At 37.1% G+C, this 11,889-nt stretch overlaps 1 protein-coding gene across 3 annotated transcripts in view; it reads right to left on the reverse strand.

The window, feature by feature from the left end:
- SAMSN1 (SAM domain, SH3 domain and nuclear localization signals 1) overlaps positions 1-6,050 on the reverse strand; it is a 141,818-nt gene extending 135,768 nt beyond the window's left edge. The window contains exon 1 of one of the 3 annotated variants that reach the window (XM_086675754.1): positions 5,953-6,050. In XM_086675754.1, the coding sequence (XP_086531880.1) occupies positions 5,953-5,976 (24 nt within the window). In that variant the 5' untranslated portion in view covers positions 5,977-6,050. The remainder of the gene's footprint in view (positions 1-5,952) is intronic. The other 2 variants (XM_086675755.1, XM_025912895.2) reach the window with 2 other exon arrangements.
- Between the last annotated feature and the right edge of the window lie 5,839 nt (positions 6,051-11,889).

Raw genomic sequence — 11,889 nt, forward strand, 5'->3', positions numbered from 1 at the left:
GTTGGGTGTCAGGTCACAGGTTTCAGATATACATATCCCTCTAATTAGTACTACGCCCTTGTGTAAGAAACACAATCTGTTGTACTTGGGCTTCCTCAACTGTAAAGCAGCACTTTCATTCATGTTACAGACGAGCTGTCAGGATAACATGAATAGACAGAGTATACTTGGAAACAGCAAAAGTATTTCACAAGTACAATGAAGGCACTAATATTAATGTCTATAGTATTTATATTAATAAATCGTAGTATTTATTTGTTTTTATTCTTTGATGGAATAATGAACTTTAAAATGTATGAGTCTGCATTTAAAACCATTGTGAACTATACTGTGAATTTTCTTTTTTTTTTTTAATAATTTTTTTTTCAACGTTTATTTATTTTCTTTGGGATAGAGAGAGACAGAGCATGAACGGGGGAGGGGCAGAGAGAGAGGGAGACACAGAATCGGAAACAGGCTCCAGGCTCTGAGCCATCAGCCCAGAGCCCGACGCGGGGTTCGAACTCACGGACCGCGAGATCGTGACCTGGCTGAAGTCGGACGCTTAACCGACTGCACCACCCAGGCGCCCCTATACTGTGAATTTTGTTTGTACTCGGGAAGCAAACTTATCAACTGAGTTGAGCTGTTGTATTTTCTTCTTTTGAGACAACTTGGTCTAGTTATGACATCATCTCGAGACAACCTTAATGGAGAGAGGTATACATACAGTATGTTGAAAATTTCTATGGTAACTGGTGATGCCGATAATGGTGTCATAGGTTTGTTGGATTCTGAAAAAGTTTTCTCGGTTGAAACAATGAGTAAAAACTGTAGTGTGGCAGTGAATACGTTTTCATCTTTAAAAATGTTTTTTTTAAGATGTAAGCTAAGATTGAATTGCTTTTGCATTGTCTACTTACAGAGCTTTAAACTAACCTGCTCTACAGTTTTGTATTGTCAATAACCACCGCTCAAAACACATGGCAAATTATTGGGAAAATTAAAAAGACTTAAGTAAGAACTAAGTCACGTATGCTCTAAAATCCCTAAACATGTAGGAAGACTGAAAATCTAACTGAAACACAAAGCGGTGAATGAATGTAACTTTCCACCTGGTAAGCACCCATCCACAAACAGGTAGCACTGGCCAGATCTTGGGCTTTGTGGAGTAATGCGCTGTAGACATCCTGCACATAAAGCAACTCCAGAGGCTACAGAAGCACTCGTGATTAGAAAGAAGACTGAAAAAAAAAAAAAAAAAATCTCCTTCCAATAGCTGCTGGGACCCATGCTTCTAGAAATTTGTAAGCCAGAAAAGCAAAATTTATTTTATTTATTTTAATTTTTTTAACATTTATTCATTTTTTGAGAGACAGAGAGAGAGAGCACAAGCAGGGGAGAGGCAGAGAGAGGGGGAGACACAGAATCCAAAGCAGGCTCCAGGCTCTGCGCTGTCAGTACAGAGCTCTGTGCGGGGCTTGGACCCATGAAACACGAGATCATGATCTGAGCCGAAGTCGGACGCTTAACTGCCTGAGCCACCCAGGCGCCCCCAGAAAAGCAAAATTTAATAACACAGCCAGCAAAATGGGATCTGAAATAAGCAGCCAGCTGGCTCAGTGACTGGATGGGTGATACACCAACTATCACCTTGGGATAACATCCCGAGACCAGCATTGTAAGTCTTGGTTCTAAATTGGAGCCTCAGGAGACTTGAGATGTCTGTTTCACAACTAGAGGGAGAAAGGTGAAGAGAGAGAGAGGTGAAGAGAGGAAAGAAAAAGAGAGGGAGCAGGGTGAGGGAGAGGGAGCCACAGGGACTCAGGGAGGGCAAAGAGTTTTGTCATTTGACATTGACCGAGGGATGAAGGGATTAAATGCTGAAAAAGAGAGCCAACTGAATAGACAATCTGAAAATAAAACCATTTCATTCCAGGTAAAATTGAAATCCTGAAATGGATGGAGAAATAATTTACCAAAGAATGGGATCTTCATAGAACAAAGGAAAAAGTAACATCCAATTATAAGTAATCTATGATAAAACCAAACAGGCAGAAATGAAACAAGAATCATTAAAGAGCAACAAAAAACTCTTGAAAATGAGTAATATAATCATAGAAATTTATATTAAAAATAAAAAAAATTAAGATCAACTCTAGACCTTTGAAAAAATTATGAAATGCTGAAGAGTCTACCCATGGTGCAGCGTATAAGAATAAATAGAAAACACATGGAACATTTGGGTAAAAGTGTAGATGGTAATATATTAAGACATTACAACATAAAATTAATCAGAACTGTGGAAAAATAAAATGACAGGATTTTCTTGTCAATTCAAGAAAACTACAGACCTATTTTACTTATAAAACAGTTTTAAGATATTCTAAAGGTGATGTTAACAAAATTAAATTTAATAGTGTACATAAAAATTAGTATTTAATGTAGGAATATGAGGATATTTCAACATTTAAATGCCTTTTTACAACATTAAAAAGAAAACTTATTGAAATAATATATTGGAAAACTTTTTATTTGAAAAATTTATTCTATTTGAGAAATAAAATTTGAAAAATTTATTCATCTGCGATATAATCTAAGCAAATTGGGAAAAGACAGGACTTCCTTAACCTCATTAGGGTTATTTATTAAAAACCTCAGGGGGGCGCCTGGGTGGCGCAGTCGGTTAGGCGTCCGACTTCAGCCAGGTCACGATCTCGCGGTCCGGGAGTTCGAGCCCCGCGTCGGGCTCTGGGCTGATGGCTCAGAGCCTGGAGCCTGTTTCCGATTCTGTGTCTTCCTCTCTCTCTGCCCCTCCCCCGTTCATGCTCTGTCTCTCTCTGTCCCAAAAATAAATAAAACGTTGAAAAAAAAATTAAAAAAAAAAAAAAAAAAAAAAAACAAAACCTCAGGAAGACTCAGGAGTAACTACATGAATGTTAGAAACAAGAGTAAGATGCCTGCTATTAGAGCGTTCTTGTCAACTTTACAGAAGAGAGAGAAAAGTTAAGAATGATGTAATTACTAAAGAAGAAGAAACATTATAGATTATCTGCATGGAAAATCTAAGAAAAAAAAATGTAGACTACCAGAATTTTAACTCAGCAAAATTATTTACTTGCAATTTCAATATCAAGACGTCTATAATGTATCTATAAATCACAAAACAAATTAGGAAAAATAATCGCAACAGCAAACAAAATTCTTAGACCCCTAGCAATAAATTTAGTAAAAAGATGCGCATGAACTTTATAGAGCAAAGTACAAATTATCTTAATAGTCCATAAAAGAAAATTAGAATAAACGAAAGGCTACACATGTTTGTGGATGGGAGGACTCAACTCCATAATTAAGTCAATTTCCCTTAAAGATGACATAAAATTAAATCCATTTTAATCAAAATTCCATCAAAGATTTTCATATAACTTGAAATTTACATAGAAGCACCAAGACTTAAAGAGTCCAAATTTTGAAGAAGGACAAGGAAAGGGTATTCTCTTGAGTAAGCTGTCTACTTAGCATTAGAATTATCTTAATAGGTATGTAAAAGAACAGGTATAAGGAAAGGGGTAGAGATATACCAATGGGATAAAATAGACTCCAGATAAAATGAGGCAGCATTGCAAATCACTGAAGAAATGGTGCAGGGATAATTGATTTGTAACCTTACTGGGTTACAAAGTCATGTTAAACTCAATAACTATATGATGAGCTCAACAAGAAAATCATCCTGCTTCTAATGAGCAAGCCTTCTAAAAGCCTAATCACAATGTAAAACTGTAAGAAAAATTCTGGAGTCAGAGTGGCATGCATAAAAGGATATCCCTGCCTCCCTTTTGAAAGATAGACCCCATTTCGAGTTTATAGATCCAAAATAATAGCAATCACCCTTAATGGATTATTTATAGTATCCTTGGTTCAGAATGGGTAGTTCATTAAGTTTGCTTTATATTTCTCTTAAAAACCCCATTTACTAAAAGATTTACAATTTCCCCCTACACTTAAATAAGGGAATGTTTAACTCTTTCTCTGGCTTTCTTCAGTGGCAATCTTTATGGGATGCTTAGTATTTAGAGCCACCTCTTTCCTACAGAATTAAAGGTCAGTATATTTATATACACCGCTACTTTTTAATTCTGCTATCTTTATTTCCACTAAATCAGGGATTTTTAGTCTCTTTTTTTAATGAATGCCCCATATGTTCACATTCCTACATGCACAGATAAAATATGTTTTGAACTATGCACAAATTCCTGGGGAAGACTGTAACCCCACCCCTTTTTCACAGCTCACAACAGCACAGTGGGGTGTCTCAACACCCTGGTTGAGAGCCCATATGCTAAATAATTTTATTTATTTACTCCACAGGAAGGAATAAAAAACCACCTAACATAGTTTGATTTTTTTCTCAAGTACCTTGTGGACATTTTATTATTAAAGCAATTAATTTTGATAAACTTTAGAATGCTTGAACAAAATATTTAAGTGTTGATGATGGTGTAGTCTAATCAAATCTGTTTCTGCACAAGTAAATTTTTAAGGACTTTAAAACATGGAAAAGACTTGCAGTCAAATTGAGTTCATGAGGCATGACTTTGAAGCCATCCTTTTTGAGTATGCCCTCCTTTTCCTATATTACCCAGAGAGACAATCATGCTCAGTATATGGTTATATGTCTTCACTAGCAGGATTACGAACGTATGCCACACTATGCTGAGCCATGCTATGTTCTAGAAACATTAGCATATTGATTATAGAACCATTCAGAGTGATTTCACAACGCAGTTTTCTCGGCTGCTACACTGCCTATTTCCATGGGACGTATATTCATATAAACCACATATAGCTCTTTTAGATCGACTAGAAAAGAATGCACAATACCATTTAAATCACCTGAAATGGGATTTCTCCAGTCAGATTTATATGGCATAAAGCAAAGTTGAGCACCGGCAATTATTTTGTAAATTGGGACTACATAGGCAATTGGAACTCGATGATTCAGCCTGCCACAACTCACAATTGCATTTTATTTTTCAAGATGCTCTAAGATTAAATCCCTTATCTTGGCTTAAAATGCCTCTTGTTTAGGTATTACAACCTATGTCAGCACCAGCTCTAGCACTTATGTTAATCTTATTTGCAATTTGGAAAGAAAACAAACATCAAAGTAAACCATTTTATTTCCCCGAATGACAGGGATCTCCCATCCACATCTTGAAAAACCAATGGATAGGCATAATGTCCTGCTGTAAACACACATAGAAATGAATAAAATTATTTTTGAAATCCATTTTTAGCATTGGCAGATGGTCACAATTGCAGGTTAGAGTTATAAAGTATTTCCAGATCTATGACTACCTGCTAACTTTCACTGATCTACTTCAGGCTAAACTAAAAAATAAGGTAATAATGTAAAAAAGAATTTGAGAAGTGCTTATACCCTTGAATGAGCACATCTGCAGGACTGAAATAATCTATCGTACCTTGCATCCACAGTACTGTGTAACTCAGAAAGCTGTCTCCATGGTAGTTTAACAAAGCCAACATTAAACGGAATTCATTACTCAAACAATAGAGAAGACATTTTGATTCCTAGGATGTCCCAAAGCGAAGCAAGCAACCCAAGTGCAGCACATTTTGCAAAATTTTCCTCGTATTTATAATAAATAGAAGAAAATAGTTCCTCAAAAATAGTTGACATACTATACTTAGAGATTCAGCATCAAAAATTAATGAAGTAGTAATTGTTTTAGATAAATGTATATATATTTTTGTAAATCACTTGCCTCTGAACAGAGTTGGCTTAAGTGCTTTAATAAAAACATCCTTTTTCCTCTTTCTGATGTGGACTTTTCTCATGAGACCCTAAATATATTAATTAATATCACCGCATAGGAAGTTTAGGGCATTCCCTAACTCCATGCCTTTTAGTTGATACAGTAAAATAAAAATGAGGTTACCAAAGAAACTCACCAGTGAAAAGCAGAAAAGATTCATTTTGGTCAGCTTCAGTCCCTTGTTGCTGTGCCTGAGAGAATGTGACCACCCCTGTAGCTCTCCCTTGCCTTCACAGCTGTTCGGGCAGCTCTCCTGGGAGATTATTACAAAGTAAAACCCCTGCCATAATCCAGGGGATTCAGAGACCGTGACCAAGTAAGATAGGTCTTTATTAAACAAACAATTTTCTAAATTAATGAGGAAGCCTGACTAATAAAATGAGAGAATGAGACTTAGCATGATTTGTGTAAACAGATTTCGGAGGTGGCAATAATATTACTAAAATCTGAGGCAAAATTGCAGTGAAAACAACCTTATAGGCCTAGCTAACTGAATAGAAAGTATGGAGCAAACCTTCAAAAAAAAAAGGTCATTCTTCAATATAAAAGTAACACCTTCCTTTCAAAGGCGGTAGGTCAAAGCTGTGTCTCATGTGCCTCCCCGGGCCCATTCCTCTATTCCCTTCCATTCATTTAAAAAAGAAAAAAAGGTTGGGTCTTTTATAGGACACAAAGCTCAAATAAGTACCTTTTATGGTGGTAAAATATACATAACAAAATGTAGCATTTTAACCATTTTAAAATGAACCCTCTTGTGGCATTAAGTATATTCATGTCATCAACCATCATTACCATCCCTCTCCAGAAGTCTTCATCTCGCAAAACTGAAAATACATACACATTAAACACCAACTCCCCATTCCTCCCTTCCCACCAGCCCCTGCAACCACCATCCTACTTTCTGTGTCGATGAATTTCACTATTCTAGGTACCTCATCCAAATGAAACATACAATATTTGCCCTTTGGTGACTGGCCTATTTCTCTTTGCACACATGCCTTCAAGGTCCACCCATGTTGTAGTATGTGTCAAAATTTCCATCTTTTTTAAGGCTGAATGATATTCATTGTATGTATATATGTAGGTATATACCACATTTTGTATATCCATTCATATGTTGATGGACACTTGGGTGGCTTCTACCTTTTGGCTATTGGAAATAACACTACTATAAACAAGGGTCTACAAATCTCTGTGTGTGTCCCTGCTTTCAATTCTCTTGAGTACATACATAACCAGAGATGAAACTGCTGGAAATTTGAATTTTGTACTTGCAAATACGCTTCTTCTTCAGCTGGTCCTGCACCTCTTTTTTCTGTAAATAACATTTCTTTTTAATACCCTCTAAAGGGCATCCATAGTTGTCCCTTGTTCTTAAACTCGGGATATCTGGAGAGATCCCTTCACATGTTCTGCTCATAGAATGCTGTAAGTTAAGAATGCTTTAAATTCCGAGGTGCCTGGGTAGCTCAGCCAGTTAAGTGTCTGACTTGATTTTGGCTCAGTTCGTGATCTCAGGGTTCCTGAGATCAAGGCCCACATTAGACTCTGCTCTGACAGTGTGGAGCTTGCTTGGGATTCTCTCTCTCCCTTTCTCTCTCTGCCCCTCCCCGACTTGTGACCTCTCTCTCTCTCTCTCTCTGTCTCAAAAATAAATTTAAAAAAATGCTTTGAATTCCAAGTAACAAGACTACATTTCTGAGGATGCTTACTCAAGAAGAGTTACTCTCCTCATGTAAGAATTGGTTTGTGGATTGACAACAGCTGGTATTGATGCAGAGGGTCAGTGAGATCAGAGTCATCGTGATTTTCTGCAGTCCCCTGCCTTCCCTTCCTGTTCTGAAGATGGATGCAGAACCTCAAAGCATCAAGTCCTCACAGTTTCTTTCAAGTGAAAAAAAACACATCTTGGGGACCATTGTCAAGCAGCCCTCTGTGTTCGGCTGCAGGCTATTAATTTTCCCCAAAGTCGCCACAGCACCCCTGTAAGATTCCATTTCTGCGTGCTTTCCCAAGTTAGTACTTTTGGGGAATATTATTTCAGGTGTATTTTGAGAAGATTTAATATTAAAATTTAATCAAAATCAAAACCAGATGAAACTAGAACTTTGAGTCTCTTTTAGGAACTCTAATATTATTTTGAGTCTGAATATTTTAAAAAATTAATCATGAGATTTTCATATGTACTCAAAAGTAGAGTTCATTAATCCCTCCTCATTCCCATCACCTATATTCAGTAATTATCAAGATATTACAACAGTTGCTAAATTTATCCCATTTTATCCTTATCATTTTTCTTTCCTGTGCAAGTATTTTAAACCCCAGACATCATGTTATTTCACTCCTACACACTTCACTTTGTATCTCTAAAATTTTTTTGACATTTTCCTAGATAATCAGAGTGCCATTGCTATGCTTTAAAATTATTCCTTGAAAACTTCAAATACCTCCCTGTGTCATTCCCCCCACAGAGAGATGGAATCTATTTCTCCAATTCCTTGAATGTGGGCTGAAGCTGTGACTACATTGATAAATAGAATATGGAAGAAATATCACTGTGCTAGATCTAAGCTTAGCCTTTAAGAGGGCTGCCAACCCCCCTTTCCTCCTTTTTGGACCCCAACTGTCCTATTGTGAGGAAGCCCAAGCAGCACATGAAGAGACCTACATGAGAAAACATCAAGGGTTCCAGCAACAGCTCCAGCTGCTGTCCACGTTGACAACCAGCACCAATGTGCTAGCCCTGTGAGTGAGACCATCTTGGAAGTAAATCCTCAAGTCCCAGATGAACCACCCTAGTTATGACAACGGGGCAGAGAGCTATCCCCAAAAGACCTGACCTGAGTGCAAAATTGTGAGAAAATAAATTGTTTTAAGCCACTAAGTGGTCCACCATGTGACAAGATTGCCAAAATATTTCCATAATTAAATCCGCCAATGATCTTAAGAAAAAAAAAAAAAAGTATCTTTTCATTTGCACCATTTGAGTTAAGATCCAAACAAAAAAGACCACATGTCACATTTGGTTATCATGTCACTCAAGTGTCTTTAGTCTAGGACTTGTCTTTCTCTCACTTTCTTCCCGTCTGCCTTTCTCTCTTCCTTGCCACTAACCTGTTGCAGAAATCAGTTCCTATGAAATGTACCACATTCCAAATTTTCTGTTTGCTTCCTTGTGTACCATTTAACTTCTTCTTCCATCTCTGGTATTTCCTATAAATGAATATCAGCTTTTTCCTACCAATGGAAATTAGTTATATTCTGAATTCACCTTTTTCCAAGAACTTTTCATAGATGGTGCTAGGTGCTACATGTTATAATGTATCAGGGGACACTTAATATTTCTCGCTTTTGTTGATACTAAGATCTAGTTTCATCTATTGATCACCCAAACTTAAATAAATAACCTCAGTAGGAGCTACAAGATAATTTTTATTTATGTAAGTCAACTCACATTAATCAGCTGGAAAATTTTGTAAAGTAGCAATGTCTCTCACCAACTAGGACTATGTTTAACCAAAAGTACAGTATGTAGCAGAAAAGATAGGATGACATTTTCAGAGTAAGGAATTAGTGCTCTAGTTATTTTTCAGTGATTTTTCTTCCCTTTCTCCTCCTCCTCCTTCCTCTCTCTCTTTCTCCTCACGTTATGAACTTCTAGACTTTTATATACGTAATGTGTTTCAATTAATGCTTCCATATTCTTCTTGATGCCCAATTTTGTCCTATCTTTAGCCATTAAGAGGCTTTCAATACATGTGTTCTGGCAAAGAAGAGCTTATTGTTTTCTGAATTGTTTGGATTCTAGCACAACACGGTGTCCTAGGCTCATTTTATATATTTTCTTCCTCAAATCTAGAGTCATCCATTCAAGGAAAGGCTGAAATCTTTTAAGAGTTTCTGAAAGGCCAAATCCATGTGCCATGATATCTTACTCTTCTTTTTTCTCTCTGATTCTCATTTGCTTGTTTTTTTGTTTTGTTTTGTTTTAAGTTTATTTATTTTGAGAGAAAGAGAAAAAGAGCGTGCATGCACATGTGCAAGAAGGGGGAGGGACAGAGAAAGAGGTGAGAGAGAACCCCAGGCAGGCCCGAGGCTCCATCTCCTGAGCTAAAATCAAGAGTCAGATAGTTAATTGACTGAGCTACCCAGGCACCCCTTCATTCCCTTGTTTTAAGATACCATTATTTCCCACGTATCTAGCCCTGTGTATGGGTCATGATTAGAGAACTTATCTCTTCAAACTACCTGTTGGTGGTACGGCTGAGGATCAGAGATAGTTCCTTGCAATCCTTTTGTTCCATGGACTCTTGCCATTAGGAAGCAGGTGGTCATTGCAGAATCTAAAAATAGTACTATAGTATCAAACTTCTCAAATCTTTGTAAAAATTTGTCTCTCTGCACTTACTCTTCAACTTCAAATTTTCCTGGGACACCTGGGTGGGTCATCCGGTTTAACGTCCAACTTCGGCTCAGGTCATGATCTCACAGCTGGTGCGTTCAAGCCCCACATCGGTCTCTGTGCTGACAGCTCAGAGCCTGGAGCCTGCTCTGAATTCTGTGTCTCCATCTCTCTCTGCCCCTCTCCACTCACACTCTGTCTCTTTCTCTCTCTCTCAAAAATAAATAAACATTAAAAAATTTAAAGAAAAGAAAATTTCATGATTCATGTCCCTGGAAGAAGCAATAAAAACAATAAAACATCCTAAGATTCTTTTGCAAAAGGTCTCCAAGGAATTGTACCAGGACACCACTCCCCCAAAGCCATTTCCACTGTAAAGAAGAGAACAGGACCTGGTAGACACAGCAAATGCCCCTATTTCCTCTTCTCGCATTCTTCTCTTTTCATATACTGAAAATTAACTATCTTTTATTTATTTACTGTGCAAGCAGCATTTCTATATGTTGTAAGATGGCGATTCATTCCAATAGGTAGGTATCATGACAGTGCACAAAGAGCATAAGCTTTGGAGCCAGGCAGCTCTGCATTTGAATTCAGTAACTTACCGAGAAATCTTTAACAAGTCACCTAACTTCTCTGAATGCCAATTTCCACCTCTATAAAAAAGTGGTGATAGAATCTGCCATACATACTTCTTATATGAATTGATACCAATGTATATAAAATGAATTCCAGGACGAATTCAGCAAACTGTTATCATGAATCAGTTTGGTCACTTCCAATGAAAGTGCTTACCAAGAGCACTCACTAAAGTTTACTGTCTCACTCAAAAAGAAGGAAGGAAGGTTATCCTGGCCAAAGTGCATCAGAGCAAAAGCCACAAGATTTGGATTCTGCACCTAGCCCTAAAACTAAGGAAGTCAGTAACAATACCTTCAAAACTCCAAGGGCTTTCAATTCTTCATCTACCAAACAAAAGAGATAGAATCAGTTTTTTTTTCAACACTTTTCACATAACAGCACACACACACCACACACACCACATTTCTTCAAGGCTTTATCAGTTCTTTCAAATTTCAAGGAGATGGTATCTCAACACATCCGTAACCATTCCTATCATATCAGCATGTCACCTCACACTGCTGGCAAGCTCTGAACTGGAGGAATCTAAAGTCGCGTTAGCTCATGATAACTCACGATGGATATTTAGGAGCAGGGAAAATGGTAAAAAATGAGTGATGGGAGAGGAAAAACATAGAAGTAAATCTAACGCTTAAATTCACATCTTGTGGACTGCCGCATGAAACTATCATATGGACAATTCTGAGACCCCACCATATATCTCCAGAGGGCACTTTCTAAAATGGAATTGAAACAATTATAAATCACGCAGTCCATTTCATTGCAAAGAAATAGCTTAGCTTGATAAATAATCACTTATTATCTCAAGTCCATTTCTGAATTTTCAGAAACGAAGCACATATGTAAAGTAATAAAGTTTGAAGAAATAAATAATTAGAATAGTGGGACATGAAAATACCTATCATTTTAGAAATAATTCAAATAAATTATCTATTTATCAATCATATCTATTAGCTGGTCAACCCAGATAACATTGTTTCCCCATTTTTAAGCATCCGGTGTCAATGAAAGAAAGGAAAAGGAGAGGGA

This window comes from Puma concolor, chromosome C2, assembly GCF_028749965.1.
Source record: "Puma concolor isolate L17-30 chromosome C2, mPumCon1.1.hap2, whole genome shotgun sequence".
In the NCBI taxonomy this organism is placed as follows: Eukaryota; Metazoa; Chordata; class Mammalia; order Carnivora; family Felidae; genus Puma; species Puma concolor.